This window comes from Amphibalanus amphitrite, unplaced genomic scaffold (genome assembly GCF_019059575.1).
Source record: "Amphibalanus amphitrite isolate SeventyFive unplaced genomic scaffold, NRLGWU_Aamphi_draft 000181F_arrow, whole genome shotgun sequence".
In the NCBI taxonomy this organism is placed as follows: domain Eukaryota; kingdom Metazoa; phylum Arthropoda; class Thecostraca; order Balanomorpha; family Balanidae; genus Amphibalanus; species Amphibalanus amphitrite.
This window is the reverse complement of record NW_024881676.1, coordinates 18,097-45,542: the sequence shown is the minus strand read 5'-3', so window position 1 is coordinate 45,542 and position 27,446 is coordinate 18,097. Positions and strand designations below refer to the sequence as shown.

General features: G+C 48.7%; 1 protein-coding gene across 7 annotated transcripts; it reads left to right on the top strand.

Annotated features, from left to right (window-relative positions):
• The first annotated feature begins 257 nt into the window (after positions 1 to 257).
• Positions 258 to 25,848, top strand: LOC122384076 (little elongation complex subunit 2-like). Of its 7 annotated transcripts, none has more exons than XM_043371060.1 (13): positions 258 to 539; positions 2,449 to 2,515; positions 2,732 to 2,987; positions 18,186 to 18,371; positions 18,598 to 18,729; positions 19,095 to 19,383; positions 19,613 to 19,787; positions 21,931 to 22,101; positions 22,418 to 23,198; positions 23,550 to 23,697; positions 23,848 to 23,963; positions 24,170 to 24,434; positions 25,018 to 25,848. In XM_043371060.1, the coding sequence occupies exons 2-13, from the start codon at positions 2,499 to 2,501 to the stop codon at positions 25,143 to 25,145; spliced, it is 2,664 nt and encodes an 887-aa protein (XP_043226995.1). In that variant the 5' UTR covers positions 258 to 539; positions 2,449 to 2,498; the 3' UTR covers positions 25,146 to 25,848. The 7 variants fall into 7 exon arrangements, with proteins under 7 accessions (XP_043226995.1, XP_043226994.1, XP_043226998.1 ...); XM_043371059.1 differs by lacking the exon at positions 258 to 539 and adding an exon at positions 1,913 to 2,139; XM_043371063.1 differs by lacking the exon at positions 258 to 539 and adding an exon at positions 2,069 to 2,139 and having other exon boundaries at positions 2,449 to 2,524.
• The last annotated feature ends 1,598 nt before the right edge of the window (positions 25,849 to 27,446 follow it).

Genomic DNA, 27,446 nt, shown 5'->3' with positions numbered 1-27,446 from the left:
GTCGTGCGTCTACTTGGACTCAGACTATAGTTACATGAAATGGACTGTTCTTGGCAGTGTTATCACATGTTATCAGAGTGTGCACCCGCGATGTTAACATAACATATAAGTTCAAAATATACGAACGAAAAAAGTCCGGACGAAAAAGTTTACAGACGAAAAAAATGTACAGACAAAAAAATGCCAGACGAAGAAAAGTCGGACGAAAATCTGCTAGACGAAAAAAACGCCATGGAATCATCTCAACTAGGCGGTGTTTCACGGCCGAGAGCAGCACGCCCACGCCGCCATCCGCTCTTGGCACCCTGCCAGGAGCTGACGTTACATTTTGGGGTAGTGTTGGAACTTGGAGATAAGAGTTTGTTTATATCTCCATGGAAACCCCATTTGACACGTGTGATAGCAGCGTGCTGTTATCAGTGAAACCTTGAGTGAAACCAAACACCACCCTGATCTCAACCAAGGCAATGTCAACACAATTAGAATTCATAGTCGGCGTGTGAATAAGGGAGCTTTTCCCATATTATGGACATCAGAAGGTGAGAGTTCCAGTTAGCGCCTCTGCCCCACCCCACTTTCAATAGGATATGGTTGCTTAGCCCACATTCAACCAACGAAGAGGAACATTTGCTAATTCCTAATTGTAAATATTTTATGCAGAGGTAAGAACCCTTATCGATAAAATTAATTTAAATAACTGCTTAAATAACAAAGTGAAGAATGCTGAATTGTACATTGCGGAGCAGAGTGTCAAGGCGAAGCATCAAAGCCTGACAGTAGGTATTCATCTTGCAGTCAGACTTGAAACTTGAGACTGGCTGTATTAGCCTGTAAATTGGCCAAGACTCTGGTCTTCCAATTTCCATGCAACATGGATGAAATAAATTAGGCTTGATTAGTGATTAATATTGATTTCTTTAGAGTTTTGATATTTTTAAGTGCGATCACGAAGGCAGTGTAATTGCTCACTCCATAGCTAGCTCATAGCTGAAGCATCAAATCCTGAGTTAATTTCCAAGCATGAACTGAAAAGAATTAGAACTGGATCAGCTCAGCTCAGCTAAATCAGCTCAGCTCAATCAGCTCAGCTCAGCTCAGCTCAGCTCAGCTCAGCTCAATCAGCTCAGCTCAGCTCAGCTCAATCAGCTCAGCTCAGCTCAATCAGCTCAGCTCAGCTCAATCAGCTCAGCTCAGCTCAGCTCAGCTCAGCTCAGCTCGCTCAGCTCAATCAGCTCAGCTCGCTCAGCTCAGCTCAGCTCAGCTCAGCTCAAGCTCATTCAGCTCAGCTCAGACAGCAGCTCAGCTCAATGCATTACTGAGCCGGCTCAGCTCACAGCTCAACAATTTGGCAAAATGTTGAGCCGGCTCATGAGCTGAGCTGATTTTTGAGCCGGCTCAACTGAGCTGATCACAAGTCTGCAATGACCACATGTATCCGTAGAATGTACATTATCTCAATTGCATTATATACTATTTCGCTTGCGATGTGCCCTTTCCGATCGAAGCATGTGCCCTACGCCATCTTTGGGACGCAGTAAAAAATCCTTAAAATATGCCCTGGTGCGCTCCCTCGGGACTCGGGAGCAGCGGTGCCGCTCCAATGGAGCAGCCCGCATGAGATAAAGTTGCCTGGATCCAGTCCGGATTGGGGTTGCGGCGTGGAGGAGAAGGATTTCAGTATCCTGAGGATAGAAGCACGGAACGGTGTGGACCGTTTACTGTTTCTGGCTTTGATGTACGCGCCAAACAGTGACATCCAATTTCTCTCGATTCATCAGGATTGCGCAACATTTGTCGCTTAGCATGAGCTGCGGCTCTGTCAAGTTACCTAAAATATACTGCCTTGGATAATACTGACTAGCCAAGGGATGGAAATAATCTTGGACTTTTGAACTTTTGGCTTAATAGCCTTGATAACGCCCAAATACTGCCCCCATTGACCGAACAATTCATTCATAAAAACTTCGTGATTACATAAAACTTTCATATGGTAGCTATATATGGCAGCAAATAAAGCAGAAGTTATGGGATACCGCCACCACACGCGAAACGTTTGCGCGTCGTTTTGTTTACGTTTACTCCCGTGACTCCACGTGGGAGGAGGGGGAGGGCCCACGTTATTAGTGACTCCGTTATCTCGTGAGTCGAGTTGAGAAGAGTATCGTATCGACCGAAGACGACTGTATTGTATCCATGGCCGTGTATAGTTATTATACCCATTGATTGTATATCTCATCATTATCATTGTCAAGAAGTAGGTACTTAGGTACCTATTTGCGGCAGTTTTCATTTGTGTTGCTTGAAACGTTATTGTCAACTCAGTCTCAAACTGTAATCGTTAAAATGAAAAAGGCCAAAGCTATAGCCTCAAACAGTGTGCGAGTCATGGGGAACTATTTGTCAAATAACGTGATGTTAATCCGTTGACAATTGGCATTCTTTTTTCAGAGGTCACTGAAGTCGCTCCTTGGTCCTTGACCTGGATCTGGAGGTTAATCATGTCAACTATAAATTGGTGAATTAGGTTATTTTCTCATTTCAATTTATGCTTTTCTGTGTTTGATATTGCTTTGTAATTCACTGAGCTTCTAGTCAAGCATTGGGGCATGGATATTTTGGCTTGTAATGTTTATAGCTGATTGTGTTCCAAATTTTTAGTTTGAATTATTTCTTCAGTACCTATGGCAATAACAAACTTGTTCTAACATTTGTAAACTCATTCTGTTTTCAGGCGGGCCCAGTTCCGTGACACCGGCCCATTCATTGGCACGGAGGAACTACGACAGTCGCATGTGTTCCGACTGCTGTCCGGCCAAGAGAAGTTTGATGATGAGCGTGATGCTGGAGATGGCGATCCTGTGGTCCCAGAAGCTGCCCAGGCTAACCCCATCTATGATGCCGAGATAGCGGCCCTCTGCCAGCAGTGGGAGCTCTCCCAGGCTGAGCGCCAGCAGAAGCAGAAGCACATTCAGGATCTCACTGAAAAGGTGAGGTACTATCACAGCTTCTCTGAGGGTACTCACTGCTTGATCATAGGCCTCACGGTCCATCTCAGTGTAAGGAATATAGTGTTCTTGTTAGACTTGGGTTAGAAAGGTATGCTCAATTGACTTTGACTGGCTGTAGTGTGCTCATTCAACCACATACCAATTTCCTGTCAGGAGTCTTGTTTCTAACCCTCACCTCATCTTGGAGATAGATGGTGGTAGTCCCTCTACACTTGACCCTCCCAGGTACGAGACAGACATCCTAAGATCGCATGAGACATCAGAATTCTAAATTACTGTGCCTGGGTGGGCCTCTCAGCCAACTTCACCATGATTGCCGATTGGGGCTCTTTGGCCTCACCAGGTTATCTTGGAAAGTAAGCAAGCTAGAAACAAGCAATAAATAGCCCACTCTAAGGTCTTTCATGATAATTCAGGTCAATTTTCGGTCAGGTAAGTAATCCCTTAGGTCAGTGGAGGTCACCAAATAAAAAATTATCACGAAATTTGGTTCCTGATTTTGACAACATTTTCACAAATCGGCGCATAAGCCGGGAATCATTAGAGCTGCCTACAGCGCCACGGAAAAGCGCATTCGATAGATCTTTCAAAAGTCTTTCTGAGTATTATAATTCTCAGAGTTCACCTAAGGCTTAGCTTTCAGAGTGCAAAAACATTATCAAAGTTAGAGGTTTTTGCGGAAAACGTTTTTCTGTAATCACTTTTGACACCAAGCTTATATTGCGTTGATTTTACCGGTATCGCGTTTCGCTCGTCGAAATGTGTCGAATGATCGATAAGCTGACCTGAAAAGGTCCGAATTTCAAAATATGACCTCAGGTCAAGGTCACAGAAAAGGTCATGTTGCATATCAGGATTTGTATAGTTGAGCTGAACGCAACCATGGTGTTTTCAGTGCTCTAGCAAGTTTCTATCTAAAGGTATTGTAAAAAAAAAACTCTTGGAGACTTCATGACCTGAGATGACCTCAGGAGCATAAACGGGGTCTCGGGTGCAATTTTCCGATTCAGCGTGTCATGCTCGCATGTGTCCCGATGTTTGAAGGTGTTTTTGTCCAATAGGAGAGCGTTTTAATTTTCTCGCATTCTCTCGCATTGACCACGCAATGGAGTTGTAGTGTTTGCATGTTGAGTTCATGGTGCTGCCAAATAAAGGTATTTCCCTATGTGGCAGCAATGGCACATTGGTGGCGCACACGTGACAATTGTAGTACGGTTTTGGCGCCAAGAGTTGACCTCTGGTGACCGGTGACCTGAGGTCAACAGACTGGTCTGGAGTGTGGCTGAAGAAGCATTGATACTGTTGCCATTTATCTGAAGAAGCATTGATACTGTTGCTATTTATCTTGTTATTAATACACCATGTAATTGTCAAGACTTGATTGTCTCAAGACACTACATAAATTGGCGACGAGGATGTCAAACTAACTCTGATAATTGAGCCAAGGAAGAAGACGGACTACAAGTAGACTGTAGAGTACAAGTGAGGCAAGTGGCTGCAGCTGTTATCGAGGAAGGGAGGTGCGGTAAGATGGACGGGATCCAACCACCACCTGCCTTACTGCCGGCGGCTGGTAAGCCAAAGGTACCCTGGTCTGGGTGGTATGCTGATTTCGAGGTGTATGCTCTTGCTATTGGGTGGTGTGAGTGGTCAGAAGAACGCCAGCAGGCCTTGCTGCTTCATTGTGTGGGTGCAGAAGCTCGTAGGCTGTACAGGACTAAGCTGCCAACAGGAGGACTTGTGAAGCAGCCCAAAGTTGAAGGTGAGAATGAATCACAGCACAGGTCACTGGCCATGCAGTCATGTAGCATTTTTGAGGAACTATTTGCAGCCAAAAATGACTATGTATATTACTGAGCGTGTGCAATTCAGAAGGTGCGTGCAGGACAGGAACACGACAGTCCAGACGTACCTAGCTAACCTTAGGGAGAAGAGTCAGCGATGTGGGTGGTGTCTACTTGCACTTAATGTTCTCAAAACGCAAGTTGTTGTGTTTGGTTCCAAAGTCACCATGAAAAATGTCAATGTTAGGAGTCTAAATATTTTTAACACTGCAGTACCCGTACAGCCATCACTAACTAGTCTAGGTGTAACGCTGGATAGTTGTCTTACGTGGAGCAGTCACATTGACGGTGTCATTCGAAAGTGCACTGGTATGCTAATTCGATTGGGCCAACTTCGTCGCGTGATGCCCTTAAAAGTAGTTGTCCTCCTAGTCAATGCCCTTGTTCTTCCTCATATTCGCTTTTGCATGGCTCTCTGGGGAAATTGTAATGTGACACAAGGGAAGAGAATAGGAAAAATAGTTAAATTTGCACAGCGTATCGCAGGTCGCGAAGCTCACAGACTGGCTTGGCGTGGAGATCTTGCCTTACAGCATAAAATCGCGGTATTAAAAACAGTTCGTCAATGTCTACTTATCCCTGAATGTATGCCGCCACTAATTGTGTCTCTCTTTAAAGAGAGACAGTCAGACCGACAAACAAGGCAATCAGGCAACCTTGACCTAGTTATACCTAGGACTGAAATGAAGAAAGCGTCCTTCTCTTACAGTGGCGCAAAACTATGGAATAGCTTGCCCATTCATGTCCGAAACTATTCGAAAGCTGATTTTGTGAAATATATTTTGGAAAATCACGCGGTAAAATGATGCATATGTATGTGGTGTTGTTCCGGTGATGTCACGTTGTTCGTTGTAATAATTGCCGGTTACTCATGAGGCTTCGCTGTCTCATCAAACTTCTTGTTATAGAAAATCGCTTTTGTTCTGCATTTTGATTTCGTTATACGTGCTTATGAATGACAGGGCACTGCGCTGCCTGTATTGTATGTATATTGTTTATGTGTGTCAATGTGTTTCCCTCTGTAATGCCCACCGAATGGTGGTTAGTGGGAATATGAAATAATAATAATAATAATAATATGTGGATTTGGGGAATTAGAAGATGAGATGATACGGGACCAGTTTCTTGAGGGATGTTCATCAAGTCGCCTGAGGGAGCGTCTTTGTTCAGAGCAGTGCCTAACCTTGACCCGTCTCGAGGAGATTGCAGCAGCAGCAGAAATCACTGCAGAGCGACATACCACAGTCTGTGGCGCCGTAGGGCCAGTTCAAGATGCATTTGAGGATGCCAGTCAAGAGGTGGCAGCGACATCCGGTAAGTTTGGCAAACCGAGATCCCCAGACAATGGCCGTCGGTCGAAGACTTGCTTTGCATGTGGCTTCAGTGGTCACAGGTCGGGCGATAGCCGATGCCCAGCCAGGGAGAGGGAATGCCACATTTGTCATGAAGTGGGTCACTTCGCCAGAGTATGCAGGGCCAGATCACAGAGACCGGACACCACGAGAGCCCCACCCGGAGTTTCGACTGTAGAAGTCTCATCAGTTCATGACTTGCTGAGCTTGTCTGGTCCAATGCTTGATGTGGATGTTGATGGCACTCTGCTGGAGATGATGGTAGACACTGGTTCGCCTGTTAGCCTCCTGCCTTTGCATCTGCACCAGGCGAGACTCCCTCAACTGCCACTGCATGCATGTGATGTTGCATTACGAGGATATGGGGGACACAGCCTTGACGTTGTTGGTGTAATCCGTGCCACAGTGACCAGTAACGGTAAGTCAGCTGACGCTGACTTGTATGTGATGAGAGGCGGTACTGTACCTTTGTTGGGGCGTGACTTACAGCTCAGTCTGTAGATCACAGTCAAGAACGGCAATGCTGTGTGTGCCGTGTCACCTGGGAGTCAACCGGAGCCAAGCCAGCCCGGTCTCCCTCCCCTTCGTGGGTTTGTTCACAGGGTAAAGGTGAGGGACGGTGTTTCCCCTGTCCAGCAGAAGATGCGGCCTCTGCCGTACTCAGTCAGGGAGGAAGTGAAGGCACACCTGGCAGACCTGGAGGCAAAGGGTGTCATCGAGAAGGTGGACTCGTCACCTTGGATATCTCCGATGGTGGTCACCAGGCGCCGCACCGGCGGAATCCGGGTATGTCTCGACCTGAAAAAGGTAAACCAAGCGGTCATGCCCAGCAAGTATCCGCTACCTGACATGATGGATATGCTCGATAAGCTTAAAGGGCTGCAGTGTTCTCGAGCTTGGATATGAAGTCTGCCTTCAATCAGCTTCCACTGCATGAAGAGTCCAGAAATTTGACGGCCTTTATGACACCTGATGGGCTGAGAAGGTACACCCGATGCTGTTTTGGTTTGTCCTCTATCCCGGCAGCTTTCCAGAAGGTGATGGACAACATCTTGGCTGGACTGTCGGGGGTCCAAGTATACGTCGATGACATCATCATCTTTGGTGAGAACCAGGACCAGCATGATGCTCGTCTTCAGCAAGTGTTGGCCAGGCTAAAGGAGTACCAGGTAACCTTGAACGAGGAGAAGTGCACCTTCAGCACCACATCTCTAGAGTTCCTGGGCTTCACTGTCACGAAGAACGGCTTCAAGGTGAGCGAGAACCGCGTCAAGGGTATGCGGGACATGAAGTCGCCCAGCACCGCTAAACAGCTACAGTCGGCCTTGGGACTGTTCGGCTTCTACGCCAGGTTTGTGAGCGACTTTTCCACACTGGTGGATCCACTTCGGGCCACCCTGAAAGCAGAGCGTTTCCAGTGGACGCAGGAGCTGGAGACTTGTTTCAGGGAAGTTATCTCCAAGATCATCAACAGCTCAGCGCTCACGATGTACGACCCAGATCGACCGACTGTCGTGACATCAGACGCTTCGGATGTAGGCCTCGGAGCAGTGCTGAGTCAGATCTACCCCGAAGGTGAGAGAGTTGTTTCTTTCGCATCAGCCACTCTATCAGACACCCAGAGGAAGTATAGCGTTACTGAGCGGGAGGCCCTTGCGGCCAAGTGGTCAGTTGAGCACTGGCATAAGTATCTTTTCGGAACCCACTTCACCTTGCGGACGGACCACCAAGCCCTACAGTCGCTCTTATCATCAAAGGGGATTGGTAGGGCAGGAATGAGGCTGTCTCGATGGGCAATAAGACTCATGGCGTATTCGTTCAGTGTGGAGCATGTTGGTGGTTCCAGAAATGTTGCAGATGGCCTCTCCAGACTGCCAGCCTCGACACACACCCCAGAGGATGACGACCAGCTGATGGTGGCGGCGATCACTGACAGGATCGCGCGTAAATCTGCGGTAACCAGAGACAGCATACGAGCGGCGGGCGCTGAGGACGAGGAATTGACCAGACTGTGCAGGCAGATCGTGTCTGGCTGGCCAGCTCGCTCGAAGGACTGCCCAACAGACCTGCAGCCGTACTACAGGTTCAGAGATGAGCTTACGGTTGTCGAAGGCCTCATACTCCGTGGCGAGAGAATCGTCGTCCCGTCCGTACTCCGGCAACACCTTCTGGAACAGGCCCACGAAAGCCATCCAGGCATCGTCAGGACTAAACAACGTCTACGGGAACTCTTCTGGTGGCCAGGTATGGACGCGGCAGTGGAGAACATAGTGAAGTCCTGTACAGTATGTGACGCTGTTGATAAGAGTGCGAAGCCGCGCAACATCCTGTTTCAACCGGTTCCCTTCCCGGAGAAACCCTGGTCTAAGTTGGGAATCGATTTCATCGGACCGCTAGAAGGAGGGGGAATAGGTAGAAGATTCGCCATTGTCATGACAGACTATCACTCAAAGTGGCCGGAGGTGGCATTCTGTCCGCACCCCTCATCCCGCGCAGTCATCAACTTCATGGAGACAGTGGCTGCGAGAGAAGGGTATCCGGAGGAGCTGGTATCTGATAACGGCACAGCGTTTACATCTCATGAGTTTACAGAGTATCTGAGTGAAGTTGGAGTCAAACATATTCGGGTCACCCCATACCACCCAAGAGGGGCAGGAGCAGTGGAACGATTTAACCGTGTGCTTAAAGGTGTCCTACAGACAGCTACTCTTGAAGGACAGGACTGGATGGTAGCTGTGAGGCAGTTTCTGCTTCAATACCGGGTGACATCGCATGCCACAACCGGCCGGAGTCCCGCAGAGTTGCTCCGTGGTCGACAGCTACGCACGCCTCTGCGAGCAGCAGCAGATGGTCAGCACTGGTTTGTGACCAATGAACAGGTGAGAGCCAAAGTTGAAAGACAACAGGCTAAGCAAAAGTTATACTGGGACACAAAGTTCAGCGCTAAAGAGAACTGTTTCAAAGTTGGAGACTTTGTACGCTACAAACTGATGCCTAAGCCCAGGAAGGGATGCTCCAAGTTCTCAAAGTCATTGGAGATTGTGAAGGCTAGAGGTTGTCATTCCTTCTTGCTGAGTGATGGTACCCTGGTGCATGGAGAACGTCTAGTTCGCTCAAGTGCCTTGTCTGAAAGTGCAACCCCTCTGGCAGGAGCGGACATGGTGGAAGGTGTCGGAGCAGTCTGCAAGGATGGTTCATCTACCGCGGACCAGCCATCGAGGATGATGGCAGGTTCCGGTTCCCACCGGTGGTGTATTTGAACAGGTACAAAGAAAGCGAGTGAGAGCAGCCCATGGAACAGAAAACAGATGGCGTACATGGCAGTTCTAATAGATAGATGGCGCTGCTCGTGGAAGGGGGTTGGATTTAGGATATGTACATGCTAGTATTGTTAGAGTGGTCAGTCAGTGTTAGTAGTTAAGTAGGTTGTAGGTAAGAGCAGCGCCATTGCCATTAGATTCACACAGTGCATACAGTGAATGCAGCTGAGGAGAAATCTCACATCCCCCTCACGCCACCACCGGGGCAGTGTGATCGCCCAAACGACTGTCCCCACTGCTCACCATCGGCGGCCCATCTGGCCAGGCCGGGACGGTGCCGTCCACGGCCCTGGGGAGAGCTGGGGGATGCTTCCCCAGCCGGGGAGATCTGATGGCTACCTCCCCGGCGCTCCAGGCGGGCCGCCAGCCCCCGCCCGCACCGCCCGGCAAGCAACCCCGGACGGTGCCCCCTAACCACCGACCGGGCGAGCGAAGCGTCGACCCGTCTAGGTCGGCGCTCCGCACGCCCGGCCGGCCGACCGGCCCCTCACAGGAGGGGCCAGTCCCGGGTTGGCCCGGATGGGTCATAGGGGCGGGGGCTTGGGCTTGTTTCGCACACATCGAGGCCAGGCGCCCAGTCCGGCATTCAGGCGGCAGCATCACCGGCGCTTGAGGCGGGGCCGGCAGCATCCACGACCAGTGGAGCGTCAATTCAGAGCAGGGTCATCATCTGCAGCGGCCGACGTGGCATCCCACCGGCGTCGGCAGAGTCCGAGGTCAGCGGAGGTCGAGGTTAGGCCACTCGCAGAGCGACTCGCGCCGTCAGCAACGAGAGCCCAGATTGCAGCATCCTGGTGATTGTGACGGGCGACTGAGACGGACGCTGGTGGCTTGCTGAGAATCAAGTCGGAGGTAGGTATGGCACGAGTCTGATCGGCGGTGGATCAGAGCCGGATCTGCAGCGGCCGACGTGGCGTCCCACCGGTGTCGGCAGGGACCGAGGTCAGTGGAGGTCGAGGTTAGGCCACTCGCAGTGCGACTCTCGCCAACAGCAACGAGGGCCCAGATGGCAGCATTCTGGCGACTGAGATGGACGTCGGCAGCTTGCCGCGAGTCACATCGGAGGTAGTTATGGCACGAGTCCAGCACGAGTCCGATCATCGGCGGACCACAGACGGATCGGCAGCGGCCGACGTCGGCGTCCCATCCGGCGCCGGCAGGGACTGAGGCCCGATCGGCAGCACAGGCCGCGACAGTTGGAGCCGACATCCCGTCGCCCGTGGCTGAGCTCCGCAGGGCAGCGTAAGCCCAGGCAGCAGAGTGAGCCGACAGTTGAGCAGCGTCCGGAGGGTGCTGGAAACAGGGAGTGAGGTATGTATGTAATGGACATATAGATGGTGATGTCATGGGCATGGGGTAGAGGGGGGGAATAGGATTGATAGATAGCGAACAAATGGCTTCTTAACACTGATTTTGCTTGATATACATGTATTGCGAAAATATATAAACAAAACTGAATGTGCTAATGATATATTCCGGGCTGTACGTGCAATTGTGTGTGGCAAAGGTCACAAGGCTTCCCGTGGCCACTACACAAAGCACAAATTAGTTATTTGATTAAATCATTTAACGACAGGGTGATAAATGATAATTTACGCACAGGTGGATTTGTGGTTACCGTGGTGATAAGATGTAGTTAAAAAAAAAAAATAAGAGAGAGAAAAAAAGAAAGAGTAAAGAAGATACAGATTGGCTAGCCGCTCGCCTTGCTCCGGAGTACCGCAAGACGGGTGTGGGTGTGTATCAAGTATATAGAGAGTATGCAAGACAGGTTAATAAGTATCAATAAATATGATTTTAATGCATTTTTTAAATAAGGCTTTAGATGCCGGAATATCATTAATATTGGGAATTCGTGAGGCTACAACTTCATTCCACAACAATGGGCCCGCATGGAATAGTACATATCGTCGGTAGTTAGTAAGTCTGTGGTTGGGAATATTACCACTTGTACTACTCTGCTCTCGGAAATGGGCCGTTTCCTTTCTCTACCCGATCTACGCTCAGGCGCAGGGTCATCACTCTGCTGATCACCCGACACCTCCGATGCTGCACTCCTGTTTGACACGTCCCCTGTTGAAGGGACTTCCTCGATCCTGCCGCCCGACGGGGTTACTTCTGCTGCTGGAGGTCGCATCATCCTCTCTTGTGAGGCTCCTTTGACATTCTTTGGTGATTTCCAATTTGGGTTTAGACAAAAACATTCAACTTACATGCCAATCTCGTAACTTCATGATTTCATTACTGAAAACTTGTCTGTCAGACGTAAAGCTGCAGCAATATACCTGGACCTTGCTCGTGCCTTTGATACCGTAAATATTGATATTCTGCTTCGCAAACTATCTAAATACGGCGTTGGAGATAGTGCTTATCAACTTCTATCATCATATCTAACGTCAAGGTCACAAAAACTTAAATACAAAGACATCATCTCAGGTGCCAGGGACGTCACCTGTGGTGTACCGCAGGGCTCGCTTCTGGGACCATTGTTATTTCTTACTTATATTAATGATTTACACGCTGCCTGTCAAGAAGCCAAAATATTCCTCTTTGCTGATGACACTGTATTGCTATATTCTGCTCCAACTCTGGCTGAGCTGCAAAGCATTATTTCAAGGTCGTTTCCTAAGATACATAAGTGGCTTCAGGCCAATAGATTATCTCTCTCAATACCTAAAACTTTCTATCAAATATACTCCTCTCAAGGGACTGAGCCAGATTTAACAATTCCGGTTGCAAACTCATGTCTTAAACGAACTAAAACTGTAAAATATCTCGGTATTCTCATTGATGAGAACCTAAAATTCAAATCGCACATTAACAAAGTATCAGGAATTTGTAGTAGAAACTTAGGTATTCTTTACAGAGCCAGATACTTACTTACCCGAGACTTACTGATTCTCCTATATAATTCACTAGTACAACCCTACCTTATGTATTGTTCACATATTTGGGGCTCGAACTATCCGACAACCCTCAAACCTATTATAACAGTCCAGAAGCGAGCCATTCGCCTGATTATGAACAAGGAGCCCAGAACATCTACATCCCCACTCTTCAGAGAGTTGCGAATGCTGAAATTCAACGATCTAGTTAAGTATCAAATCCTATTGGTTCTACATGACTGTCTATTTGGTCATCTTCCTAACGCGGTAGCTGACAGACTAGCCATTAACCATGACTCCCCAAGTAGATCGAGACGTACGCAACAGGGTCCGTATCAAAGCGTCCAAAACCGCAGCATCCAAAGTACGCAACATCCAAAACCGCAGCGTCCAAAGGGTCCGTATCAAAGCGTCCAGAACCGCAGCACCCAAAGTACGGAACATCCAAAACCGCAGCGTCCAAAGTACGCAACGTCCAAAATACGTCCAAAATCGGGTTTATAGGGGGCATTCACAAAGTCCAAAACCGAAACATCCAAAACCGCAACGTCCAAAAACGTATCATCCAAAAAAACGCAACATCCAAAGTACGTAACCTCCAAAACCACAGCGTCCAAGACCACGACATCCAAGGCACGCAACATCCAAAACCAACCTAACCTAACCTAACCTAACCTAACCTAACCTAAACTAACCGAACCTAACCTAACCTACTGATTTTTGCCTACCGGGGATAAGGAAACCCAACCTAACCTAACCTAGCCTTGGACGCTGCGGTTTTGGATGTTGCGTACTTTGGGTGCTGCGGTTTTGGACGCTTTGATACGGACCCCCTAACCTAACCTAACCTAAACTAACCGAACCTAACCTAACCTACTGATTTTTGCCTACCGGGGATAAGGAAACCCAACCTAACCTAACCTAGCCTAACCTACTGATTTTTGCCTACCGGGGATAAGGAAACCCAACCTAACCTAACCTAACCTAACCTAACCTAACCTACTGATTTATGCCTACCGGGAATAAGGAAACCTAACCTAACCTAACCTAGCCTAACCTAACCTAACCTAACCTAACGGTTTTGGATGTTGCGTACTTTGGATGTTGCGTACTTTGGATGTTGCGTACTTTGGATGATGCGTCCTTGGATGTTGCGTTTTTGGATGATACGTTTTGGATGTTGCGGTTTTGGATGTTTCGGTTTTGGACGTTGTGAATGCTCCCTATATGGGGGACCATCAAAGCGTCCAAAACCGCAGCATCCAAGGTACGCAACATCCAAAACTGCAGCGTCCAAAGTACGCAACGTCCAAAATACGTCAAAAATCGGGTATATAGGGAGCATTCACAACGTCCAAAACCGAAACATCCAAAACCGCAACATCCAAAACGGGGGACCATCAAAGCGTCCAAAACCGCAGCATCCAAGGTACGCAACATCCAAAACCGCAGCGTCCAAAGTACGCAACGTCCAAAATACGTCCAAAATCGGGTATATAGGGAGCATTCACAACGTCCAAAACCGCAACATCCAAAACCGCAACATCCAAAACGTATCATCCAAAAACGCAACATCCAAGGACGCATCATCCAAAGTACGCAACATCCAAAGTACGCAACATCCAAAGTACGCAACATCCAAAACCGTTAGGTTAGGTTAGGCTAGGTTAGGTTAGGTTAGGTTTCCTTATCCCCGGTAGGCATTTATCAGTAGGTTAGGTTAGGTTAGGTTAGGTTAGGTTAGGTTAGGTTAGGTTTCCTTATCCCCGGTAGGCAAAAATCAGTAGGTTAGGTTAGGTTAGGTTAGGTTGGGTTAGGGATAAGCAAAAATCAGTAGGTTAGGTTAGGTTCGGTTAGGTTAAGTTAGGTTAGGTTAGGTTAGGTTAGGTTAGGTTGGGTTTCCTTATCCCCGGTAGGCAAAAATCAGTAGGTTAGGTTAGGTTAGGTTGGGTTAGGGATAGGCAAAAATCAGTAGGTTAGGTTCGGTTAGGTTAGGTTAGGTTAGGTTATGTTGGTTTTAGATGCTGCGTGCCTTGGATGTCGTAGTCTTGGACGTTGTGGTTTTGGAGGTTACGTACTTTGGATGTTGCGTCTTTGGATGTAGCGTTTTTTGGATGATACGTTTTTGGACGTTGCGGTTTTGGATGTTTCGGTTTTGGACTTTGTGAATGCCCCCTATAAACCCGATTTTGGACGTATTTTGGACGTTGCGTACTTTGGACGCTGCGGTTTTGGATGTTGCGTACTTTGGGTGCTGCGGTTTTGGACGCTTTGATACGGACCCATCCAAAACGTATCATCCAAAAACGCAACATCCAAGGACGCATCATCCAAAGAACGCAACATCCAAAGTACGCAACATCCAAAGTACGCAACATCCAAAACCGTTAGGTTAGGTTAGGTTAGGCTAGGTTAGGTTAGGTTAGGTTTCCTTATGCCCGGTAGGCATAAATCAGTAGGTTAGGTTAGGTTAGGTTAGGTTAGGTTCCGTTACGTTACGTTACGTTACGTTAGGTAAGGTTACGTTAGGTTAGGTTAGGTTAGGTTTCCTTATCCCCGGTAGGCAAAAATCAGTAGGTTAGGTTAGGTTAGGTTAGGTTAGGTTTCCTTATCCCCGGTAGGCAAAAATCAGTAGGTTAGGTTAGGTTAGGTTAGGTTAGGTTAGGTTAGGTTAGGTTAGGTTAGGTTAGGTTAGGTTGGGTTAGGGATAGGAAAAAATCAGTAGGTTAGGTTAGGTTAGGTTAGGTTAGGTTAGGTTAGGTTGGTTTTGGATGTTGCGTGCCTTGGATGTCGTGGTCTTAGACGTTGTGGTTTTGGAGGTTACGTACTTTGGATGTTGCGTCTTTGGATGTTGCGTTTTTTGGATGATACGTTTTTGGACGGTGCGGTTTTGGATGTTTCGGTTTTGGACTTTGTGAATGCCCCCTATAAACCCGATTTTGGACGTATTTTGGACGTTGCGTACTTTGGACGCTGCGGTTTTGGATGTTGCGTACCTTGGATGCTGCGGTTTTGGACGCTTTGATACGGACCCTCCCTATATACCCGATTTTGGACGTATTTTGGACGTTGCGTACTTTGGACGCTGCGGTTTTGCATGTTGCGTACTTTGGATGCTGCGGTTTTGGACGCTTTGATGGTCCCCCCGTCCAAAGTACGCAACGTCCAAAATACGTCCAAAATCGGGTTTATAGGGGGCATTCACAAAGTCCAAAACCGAAACATCCAAAACCGCACCGTCCAAAAACGTATCATCCAAAAAACGCAACATCCAAAGTACGTAACCTCCAAAACCACAACGTCCAAGACCACGACATCCAAGGCACGCAACATCCAAAACCAATCTAACCTAACCTAACCTAGCCTAACCTAACCTAACCTAACCTAACCTAACCTAACCTAACCTAACCTACTGATTTTTGCCTATCCCTAACCCAACCTAACCTAACCTAACCTACTGATTTTTGCCTACCGGGGATAAGGAAACTCAACCTAACCTAACCTAACCTAACGTAACCTAACCTAACCTAACCTACTGATTTATGCCTACCGGGCATAAGGAAACCTAACCTAACCTAACCTAACCTAGCCTAACCTAACCTAACGGTTTTGGATGTTGCGTACTTTGGATGTTGCGTACTTTGGATGATGCGTCCTTGGATGTTGCGTTTTTGGATGATATGTTTTGGATGGGGGACCATCAAAGCGTCCAAAACCGCAGCATCCAAAGTACGCAACATCCAAAACCGCAGCGTCCAAAGTACGCAACGTCCAAAATACGTCCAAAATCGGGTATATAGGGAGCATTCACAACGTCCAAAACCGAAACATCCAAAACCGCAACATCCAAAACGTATCATCCAAAAACGCAACATCCAAGGACGCATCATCCAAAGTACGCAACATCCAAAGTACGCAACATCCAAAACCGTTAGGTTAGGTTAGGTTAGGCTAGGTTAGGTTAGGTTAGGTTTCCTTATCCCCGGTAGGCATAAATCAGTAGGTTAGGTTAGGTTAGGTTAGGTTAGGTTAGGTTAGGTTGGGTTTCCTTATCCCCAGTAGGCAAAAATCAGTAGGTTAGGTTAGGTTAGGTTTGGTTGGGTTAGGGATAGGCAAAAATCAGTAGGTTAGGTTAGGTTAGGTTAGGTTAGGTTAGGTTGGTTTTGGATGTTGCGTGCCTTGGATGTCGTGGTCTTGGACGTTGTGGTTTTGGAGGTTACGTACTTTGGATGTTGCGTCCTTGGATGTTGCGTTTTTTGGATGATACGTTTTTGGACGTTGCGGTTTTGGATGTTTCGGTTTTGGACTTTGTGAATGCCCCCTATAAACCCGATTTTGGACGTATTTTGGACGTTGCGTACTTTGGACGCTGCGGTTTTGGATGTTGCGTACTTTGGGTGCTGCGGTTTTGGACGCTTTGATACGGACCCGTTTTGGATGTTGCGGTTTTGGATGTTTCGGTTTTGGACGTTGTGAATGCTCCCTATATACCCGATTTTGGGCGTATTTTGGACGTTGCGTACTTTGGACGCTGCGGTTTTGGATGTTGCGTACTTTGGATGCTGCGGTTTTGGACGCTTTGATGGTCCCCCCAAGAGGCTCATTGAGGAGTGTGGTTGATGCGTGATACTGTGATTGATGCATAAGGTGATGGGCACATTGTAATGGTGTTTTCTGTTGGCATCCATTACTAGTTTCTTGCTTGTAATGGCGTTTTCTGTTGGCATTCATTACTAGTTTCTTGCTTTATTTCTAAGGGAAGGGGAATGTAGTGTTTGCATGTTGAGTTCATGGTGCTGCCAAATAAAGGTATTTCCCTATGTGGCAGCAATGGCACATTGGTGGCGCACACGTGACAATTGTAGTACGGTTTTGGCGCCAAGAGTTGACCTCTGGTGACCGGTGACCTGAGGTCAACAGACTGGTCTGGAGTGTGGCTGAAGAAGCATTGATACTGTTGCCATTTATCTGAAGAAGCATTGATACTGTTGCTATTTATCTTGTTATTAATATACCATGTAATTGTCAAGACTTGATTGTGTCAAGACTAGTGGTGCCAATTTCATGAAATTTCAATTCCAATTCCGATCCAATTCCAAGAAATTGCCAAGTAAATTTCCAATTTTGTCCAAAGCGGGGGCTATTCCAATTTTTAACGATTTTTGCATTTTTGCGTAAATTTTAAAAGTGTTTAAAAGCGTTTTAAAGGCCTCCGTTTTAAAATTTAAAATTTCTAAAGGCCTTGTGTTCCGATTAATTTCCAAAAAAATGTTAAGAATTCCGTCCAAATTCCAAATTGGAATTGGACAAAAATTGGAATTCCAAGAAAAGAAATTCCGATTGGCACCAATAGTCAAGACACTACAGGAGTGTTCGCAAAATTGACGTGACCTTAGGTCACCAATGTACAAATTCGAGATGAACAAATTATAGGTGCTGACTTCCTCATGCAATAGCCTGAGTTTCAAACTTCTGGGATGTAAACTGTTGGAATGACGGAACCACAAGGTTTTTTAGGGGCATGGTCACTTAAATTGACCAGGTGACCTGACCTTATGTGACCTTTGGTCAAAAATTTCACACATGATGTGAAAGTGATGTATCATAAGCTATACCAAGTTTTGCGACGCTGTGCGCCACGGTTTTCTTTACCTACACACGCAAAAAAGACTGGCAGGTGTGGCCAAAATATCCCCCACCCCCACCCGGGCGAAGGTAAATATTCCACACAGTAGGCACCATTGTAACTATTTATGACATCACCTCAACCTCCCAGGTGGTAAATGGCATGGCCAGGAAGCAATGGGTGGCGATCTGCAAGGCGCCGCGCAAGCTACCGCGCTTCTCGGCGTGGACCAAGCAGCAGCAGCGGTTCGTCGTGGACATGATGGCGCGCTACTGGGCCACCGGGGTGCCCACGAACCCGCCGCTGGCTGACCGGCGAGACGTCACGCGCTTCATGGTCGGTGCCGGGCGGCGGACTGAGGGGTGCTGGGACTTTTGTGCTGGCTCGTTTTTGGGCGTGCGTTGCTTGATTTGATCTGTTACTGAATGATGCACTATCAAAGGTAAGAAATGTGAAATCTTATTGTGTAGGTAACATTCTCCCAGCCACTAACGTGCACTGTGAATTGTGTCCTTCATTCCCGTTTTACGTTGGTCATTGTCTCCCCGTCCCTGCTCGACAGAAACTGCTTAGCGAGATGCGTGCTGAGCAGCAGGAGTTTCTGAACTTTGCCAAGGAGGTGAACCTCACCCAGGTGCAGCGGTACAACTACATCAACGAGTTCATCGACAAGTACATCCACCTCCGCATGACGGTGAGGCAGTGGTCGTTGCCGACTGTGTGGGCGGGTGGGAACAACTTGCATATCAACTATCAACCAATGCGCTGGCCTGAAATAGAGCGTAATATCTCTGAGCTGGACCGGGTATTCATTCCGTTTTAACTAGTAGCTTCCGTTCGTGTTTTGTCTCTGCCGACATGCCGACTCTTTTGTCAATGCCGATATGGTTGAACTGATTTGGGATCCGTCCCCATCACTCCCGATTGGCTATCACTTATCAATGCAGCGGCAAAAACCTCTGTCTGCTCTCAGCTATGTCGGTTCGATCATGCCACAATTCCATTCGAGCCCCGGGTCCGCTGTATCGTCGTCATCACACCATACCTCTCTCCGCACAGAATAAGATCCGTCACACGCTGAGGACCTACCCCACCGCCTACGAGCCGGTGACGATGCTGCCGCTGGCGCCGCCGGTGGGTGCGCCGCCCGTGTTCGCCGCCGTCAGCGCGCCACTCGAGCTCGGACGGGTGCCCATCTGCGTGATGCCCCACCTGAAGACTTACACGGACGTGAAGCGGCAGACGAGCTTCCTGGAGCTGATGTTTCCCACCGGGGACGTGTGCCCCAAGGCGCCGAACGATTCGCACTTCACGCCCAGGGATGGCACCTACCTCTACAAGATGCCCGGTGAGGCGTGGGTCGTAGTCATATTTCCGTTGAGAGGCTCACATGTCCTGTTTGAATCACACATTCCGGATGAGTTTCATATTCTCATTGAAGCGTCTTGCATGTATCACCTGGTGATGCGGCGACAAAATGACAGTCTTTTTCACGCGCCTGCAGCGACATTTTTTTAGGTCTCCCCCGCTGACCTCGCTCCATCTCCCCCTGACCTCCCCCCGTCTCCCACGGACAGTGAGCTCCGACCCGAACGTGTCGCTGCTCTCGGCGCAGCAGGAGTTTGACGTCGTCACCTCCCCGTCGGCGCTGAAGACGCTGCTGGATAACAGCGCGCCCGCCTGGGACCGGCAGTGGGAGCTACCCGTGACCGTTCGCATCGTGCCCGGCACCCAGCCCGGCACGCACAGAAAGTGGGTTCAGTTACATTGCGCTTGTGTCCGTCGCTTAGTTAGGAAAGCATTGTTGTAACTGTAACACCGACAGACTTGCTATTGGATGCACATTATTCGAGTTTGGTTTCTTTTAAAGGTAGTGTGCCACCTTTGAAAGATTTCCCATTTTATTTTTCCTAGGATAAGAAGCTTCTGTTTTTACCTAATATCGCAAAAAAAAAATCAAAAATGGGCCTGGAATAGTGCCTTTTTCGCCTAAAAGTTTTTCGGTTTTTAGATATGTATAACAACTGTAGTGGGCTCACCTGCAAACAGGCGTCGGGCAACAATCGCGAATGCGGCGCACTTGTGACAATAAGCAAAGGTCATTATAGTGTTACGACCATACGACGTACGGGAATGAGTTATCAGCTGTCTAATCGTAGACAACAAAATGTCGAGCCTTAAACTGTAAGCCCGTATTGTATTGTTTCTTTTATTTGGCTGTCGAACATTATTTATGGTTTGAAATATGATTTTATGTAAAATAATTGATATGAAAAAGCCGTCTTATAAGTTATGACCCCATTTCACCACACGCAAGTGGCAGAAATGACAATGATCAGCTGACGCATTTTTCTTGGCCGAAGTCAGAGCGCGCGGCCCGACGCACCACGCGTATTTGGAAATTCCGACCTCGACGAGCATCAGAAGCCACCTAACAGGCGTGTTCGAAACCGCAGGAGATGATGATGAACGGGTTTATCGAAACTTGATTGGATGAGCATATCGGTAATAGCGATTTCAGTGTGTGCATTTATTGTTCATAGTGGTGTGAAATGTGGTTGGGGTACGACCGACAACCCGTCGGGGCGAATTTCGCACTGGGGTACTCAAAATTTGAAGAATTTAAGACGTTTCCATGAGTTTTGAAGGTATGGATAAGTTCTAAAAATCCGGTTCTCCTTATCTGGGCCATTAACTCCATACGGTCCAAGAAAGCTGGCACACTACCTTTAACCCTCGCACGACCAGGCCATTTCTCATAACACGAACGACCAGGAGGGGGGGGGGGGGTTGTTACGACCCCCCCCCCGGCGTTTCGAAACGGAAGGTCGTAGAGCTTAGCGGAAAAAACCAACGGATTGCTCTCAACGAGATCTCGCGATTGGTGGTATATTTTTTGGTCCTAGGTCAACATTTGACCTACTTTTGACCGGTCAAAGGTCAAATTTTCGGAAAAATAGACTTTTTTCAACTTTCCGCGGCGATTGCGGCAAAACTGTGGAAGATATCGACTTGAAACCTTCACTATCGTGTTCCTTGATCAATTCTCTATCGTTTGGTATGTATTTCGTTTCCCTAGCTCTAAAAATGGCGCGTTGGGAGCGCCGGAAGTCGGCAAGGTCACAGTCGGCGGCAGAAATTCGAAAAATCAAAATTTAAATTTTTGAAATCTGATTGTATTTTTGGATTTGGAAGGTCCATTTGCTCCTTATAGAAGCTAATATTGCTGCATATTCCCATTGAGGGACAAGAATTAGCAAAATAGTGGTTCGGGCGCTTTTCAAAAATAGTACCGGACGCTGTTCCTCTTATGACGTCATAACTCCGTGACCTGACCTGACCCGGTCAATTTTCTTGCACCACACGATAGCCAATGCTTGCCCCAACATGCATGGGAAGTTTCATCATGATCCATCAAACAATGTGGGTATCACCGGCAGAAAACCTAGGGATTCGGCGCACACGTTTGGTAACTGTCGGCCGGAGGCTGTACCTCTTATGACGTCATAACTCCGTGACCTGACATGACCCGATCAATTTTTTTCGGCAAAAGATGCGCAAAGGCTGCCCCAGAGGGTATTGAAAGTTTCAGCCCGCTACGACAAGCCGTTTAGCGTGCACTTCGAAAAAACCTCAGGGGGGGGGGGGTTGATACACCCCCCCCCTAGGCGTTCTAGGGTTAACGACCTCCAAGTGCTAAAGGTATCTCAAAATGCATATATGATTTAGGATCGCAAAGATTTGAAGCGAGAAAGTTAAGGCTAAATATTCGAAAATGAACGCAGTATAAAGCGTAAGTTGGTAATAAGCAGACAATGCAATTGGCTAATGAATGTGACTCCATCCGATCCGCCTGGTCCGGCCCTAACCGATATCCGTTTTCCCCCACCATCAGGGTGGTGTTTGTCGACAAGCCGCTGCCGCCGCGCAGTATGAACTGTCTGGAGCGTAACACGCGCGGCCACAAGCACACCGTGCGTATCCTGGTGTGTAAGCGCGTCTTTGGAGACGAGCCCGCCGACTACAGCATCTGGGAGGAACAGTACATGAAGAGGAAGAAGGCATAGTGAGTCGGAACGAGAGGAGGGATATGGTTCGGGTTGGTTTGTAGCTCAGTGGGGTAGGATGGCACGGTCAGAATTCTAGGCGTGATTTGAGCGAGGAATGTATTTACATGATGCGGAAAATGGGAGAGGGAGATGAACCCGATGCTTTGATCAGTGTAACAATGTGTACTACTGTGGATGCATATCGTTGATCGGTCTTTGGATGCGAAAAGAACATGCTGGTCCGTGTGAGTTACGTTGTTCTTCATGTGTGTAATATCATTGGTCTATTATTTGTGATACTGTAAATTAACTCGTTGCTATTTTCATTCGCAGTGAGGCAAGACTGCTAAGGAAAGCAGAAAATAGGCAGAAAGAAATGGAACGGCAGCAGCGGAAAAAGAAGAAGAAGAATAAGAAGCGGAAAGTGAAGCCGGCTCAGTGCGGGGAGGCCGACGCGTCTGATCCACCGGAGAAGAGGCGCCGACTGGAGTCGGGCGAACAGCCCGACCCGGAGATCAGGGTGGACGCCGACCGGGACGGAGGGGACTCGTCTGGGAAGGACTCCTCTGACGACGAGGGACTGCAGATCGACTGCGCCGGGCAGGAGGACAAAGAGGGAGGACAGACGGAAGAGGAGGAGGAGGGAGGACAGATGGAGGAGGGAGAGGGAGGACTGATGGTGGTGGAGGAGGGAGGACCTAAGAAGGAAGAAGGACAGAAGAACGAGGACTTGCCCCGTGAAGACGCAAAAGAGTGTGCTCAGGAAGAAAACTCCAGCGCTGCTACCGGCGGGGTCGACTCAACACTGAACTCCAGTACGGCTCCGGCCAAAGCGGACGCAGACGACACCGCACGCCCCTCAGCGTCCGGCGGAGGAGAGGTCGCCTCCGGCTGCGATCCGACCACCCCCAAGGACACTGCACCGCCACCTGCGTCACCCCCGGAGCCTGGAGAGGTGCGGGAGGGCGCCGGTGCAGCGGCGGCCGGGTCGGCGGCGGGCGGGAAGGACGGCGACCCGTACCTGCACCCGCCGCCCGGTCTGAACGTGCACTACCGCGTGTGGCAGTTGGGAAAACTGCGGCTGCTGCTGCGGGCCACCACCCACGCCATGAGGGTAGGTTGATGAGGGACTCAGGGGTCAGAGTATACGACTGTTGTCGGCTAGAATTTGAAGTGTTGTGCCTGAGGTGCTGTTGCTAGATCGGTTTGGGAGCAAAATCCTAGCAGCCAAATACTGTAACATTCTGAAGTGGAGGAAACTTTTGGCTCAGTATGATGTATGTATTATCTGCGCCCAAGCATGATCTTCCATGGTTTTCATTATTTATGTCCCCCTTACCTTCCGTCGTGTGTTCTCTACCTCCCTTTGTATGCGTCTTGCAAGCACCTTCCGTGGCCTTTTTCTCGGTCTCTCGCTTTCCGTACCTACCGTTCTCTGACCAGTGACTCTCCGGCCTGTTCTCAGGAGACGAAGAACGCCGGTCTGGTGCGGTACTCTGTACACGCCAAGGTGGCCTATCAGCCGGCCTATGGGATCGAGGTGATGACCCGACCCGAGGTCATCTCCCAGTGGCTCGACTGTCTGCTGCGGCCCAACAGTCGTGTGGTCAGAGGTCAGTTTTATATCGATAGTGGTCAGCTGTTGTGTCGACTATCACTGTGACCGTGCTGTCTGCGCAGTGCACCTGGACCCCATCAGTCAGATGGTGCTGCCCTGACCGTGCTGTATTGTATATCTCTATAACTCTACCGTTCCGTCCCAGTGCACCTGGACCCCATCAGTCAGATGGTGCTGGCCGCGGAGGAACGCTCCTTCAGTCAACTCACAGAGGAGTTTGCCAAGTATGACACCGGCTTCAAACCGCCTTATGGACTGCAGGTGAAGATGGGGAGGCCGGACACTACGGGGTCCGGTACTGGCTGAGGGGTGAGGTGTGGGCTGCTGTAGCCGGGGGTGGGCAGGAGGAAAATGTGATAATATTCGTGTTTTGAGGAAACTTTTTTTTGTGCTGGAATAGTGTGTTTGTGGATAAGAAAATGTGAAGCAACGTGCCCCGTTGGTCTGACCCGTTGATCTGACCTCAGGTGCTGGAGTCGGTGCTCGTCGAGCTGACCCAGCAGCCGCCCGGCCAGTACCTCCTCTCACACGACAGCCGCTCGGGCGCCTTCGTCCGACTCTCGCGCGCCAGCGCCCCTGACGGCGGCTCTCTGAAGCTGCAGTTCCCGGTGTCGCCGGTGAGGACGCTGCTGGACTCGCCGCGCTGCCTCGGGCTCGACCCGTCGATTCTGACGCCGTACAACACGCGCTATGGCCGCGTGCCGGCTACCTTCCACTACAGGGATACCGTGGGTGAGTTCTGGCGACCCGGGTGGAACTCTCACCTCAGTCATCAGCTCACTGGTGCCTGAGAGACAGACGAGTCTGTCTGGTACGTCCTTCGCTGACTCGGTATGTCTCACCAGACATCGACGGATGACTCAATGTGTCTCACCGACAGCCCAATCCGCTGACTATAACTAGACCGGTATTGGTATTCGTGTGTACGATTGATGTATGGTGTCGAGATAGTAGAGTTGAGGGCTAGACTGTAGGCTGCACTGACCACGACAGTGCGCGCATGTTCTTACGGCCCGTGTAGGGATATAAAAATTTCATAATATTTCAACAGACTCAGGGGAAGACAGTTGTAGATCCTGTCTGGTTTTCCTGTCAATAACGCTCAATTGCTTTTCGGGGGTGTCATTTGCACATCGATACTTTCAGAGGTGTGCGTTAAACGTGATATATCTTCAGCAGGTTTTTTATTCCGCCATTTCTTCTCTGCCTGAACATGTAATGTATTTGTTTCATTATTTAACTAACAAATGCTCGGTTTTGTTTTACAATGAGCTTAAATTATCGTCTCAGACTCACGAGCGATTTCCATTCGCAGAGCTTGGCGAGGGCGGATGGAAAGAGCACTGGGCGAAGCAAAAGGAGCAGGGCATCACCAGGAAGAAAAAGAAAAAGAACAAGTCTGGGAAGCAGCCGACCGACGCTCCGCCAGCGGAGGCCGATTGAGGAGACGGAGCACGTTCCAGTGAGGCATGTATTGTACACATATCTCGGTACCCCTGCCCGGTACTGCGAGACGCTCAGTTGCCAGACGCCCAGCTGCCAGATCTGTGCCAGGCTGCAGGCGAAAAAAAAACCGGCAGAAAACCCAGCAGAGGCTGTGAATGTTGGCAGTTTCAGAGCGCGTATCATGGACGGACGGCATCGACTGTCAAAACGCAGCTGGCGCCGCCTGGTGGCTCTGCGTCGTACTTTCGGATGAGTTTTGAAAGAGGTGATATGCGAATGTGATTTTTTAGAGCGCTTTTTGCCTTTCCATGCAAAATGTGAAATATGGTTTTGCGGAAACACTTTTTGGATACCCTGTATGCGAATCTTGTATCACATTCTCTAACCACTGATGATTTCAACCGTGATGCCCATAACAACTTACGGGTTATTTTTGTGCTATAGCCAAAATGGGGCTCTTCTGTCCTCTCAAGTTCATTGTCATCGCTAATAGTCCATGTCCTATCGGCTATCGCATGACGTGAATGAGACAAAATATGTCACTGCCTTTCGTTCGTGCCATTTGCGTCACTCATATTCCCAAGTCGTTGCGTCCATCTCAGGCTCAGCTGTAATGTGAAGTGGAAAGTGTGCTAGCTAATGCTTATTGTGATTCTGTGTGAAACATTTCATAGAAAAGTGAATACATTATTTCGCCACATCCCTTTCTGTGAGCTCAAGACGGGGCTTGTAAGATTACGGACTTGTGCTAGACTGTTTAGTGATTGTGAAACTGCTTTTACTGCGATATAGCGACTACTATATCGTACTATACTAGTAGACTTGACAAGATAGGTACTAACTGTGCTATAACTGCCTTGCATGACCGATGGGCTTGTCAATAACAGCTTTTGGCAAAGACGATCTATCCTAAGCAGACAAGGTCTTTGGTCACTAAATGACCTCTAATGTAAAAACTCAACTGTTTGGGCCGCTGCACTGACTGCTGGTGAGGGGCGCGCCGCAGCTCCCAGTGCCATTTCTATTTACGATAAGCAGGAGATTCAGAATCCGGCACGTTACGTCCACGCCTAATGAACCGTGGTTTGGTTGGTTTTGGGTGGACGCAAGCTGAAATTCGTCCCATTCTTGCTCTGAGGCCGGTTCGATTCGGAATATTCAGTATCCACTAGCCACTACCCAGCTCAAAACGCTAGTTATAAAGTCTGGGTCTAACTCCGGTTCCTATGCTATTCGGCACTGACAGTTTCGTTTCAGCCCTGTGTTGGAAGTGGAATGGATAAACGCCGGACGGAATTGACCGTTCGCGTTGGGTGCTCCTCCGACCCTGTACCGCGAGCCTTGGCCCCCTGACCGCCTCTGCCTCTGCCAAGTGGCAGCCCGTCTTGTCAGAAAACGGGCAATGTCCGTGCGTAATCCCTAAGTTTACGATGGCATGAGCATGGTCAGCAGACAGCAGTTTCTCGGCTTATTCGATGAAGTTTATTTCGAGGAAAACTTCACATAACCTTTGCACACATTTTTGTAGGCAAAATTAAATGTCTTGAACAGTCATCACTAGTTGAAGAAAACGGAGCTGCAACAATCTTATTTCTTGTCTTATTTGGAATTCGGAAAGTTTAAGATTTGCAGAATATTCAAAAGCAGACTGCCGAAATAAAATACAATTCCTTGCAAAAAATATTACTTAGCTAACAAATTTAACAATAGGTAAATGTTGACGTTGACTCGCTGATCAGGAATTCAATTTCATCACAACCACGCAAACAATTCGAATAATTCTCTTCTGCTGCGTTCGGGCGCGTTGAGACTTGAGGTCAGTGGGTCGCCTGTTGCTAACCGCCCGGGGCGATATTTGTTTGCGTGTCGCGTCCGGCGACAGCTGGTGCTGTGTTGTGGAAGAGGGCCTTGGTTGTGGAGGCCGCCAGTGGAACTGCGAGGGCAGAGTGCAGTGTCAAAGAGCGAAACCGGGGCCGGTCACGCGAATTACTTGATAAATGTGTGACGGCAGTGCGGTGCAGTGTGAGTGATGGTGAAATGATAGTGAAAGTGAATTGAAGAAATCAGCGTGTGGTTTGACTTTGGTTCGCGTCACCGATAGCTGGATTACGTACCGTCGTCATTCATCGGCCATATTGACTTGACCAGACCTGAGGGGAATCAACGACCGGTGAGTACCGATACCCATTTTATGCATGGAGGCGGAGCTACACGGAATGCCCTACCCCTATTGATCTGGGTAGGTGTAGGAGTAGGGTACAGACCGTTCCGTGCTTCTATCCTCAGGATACTGAAATC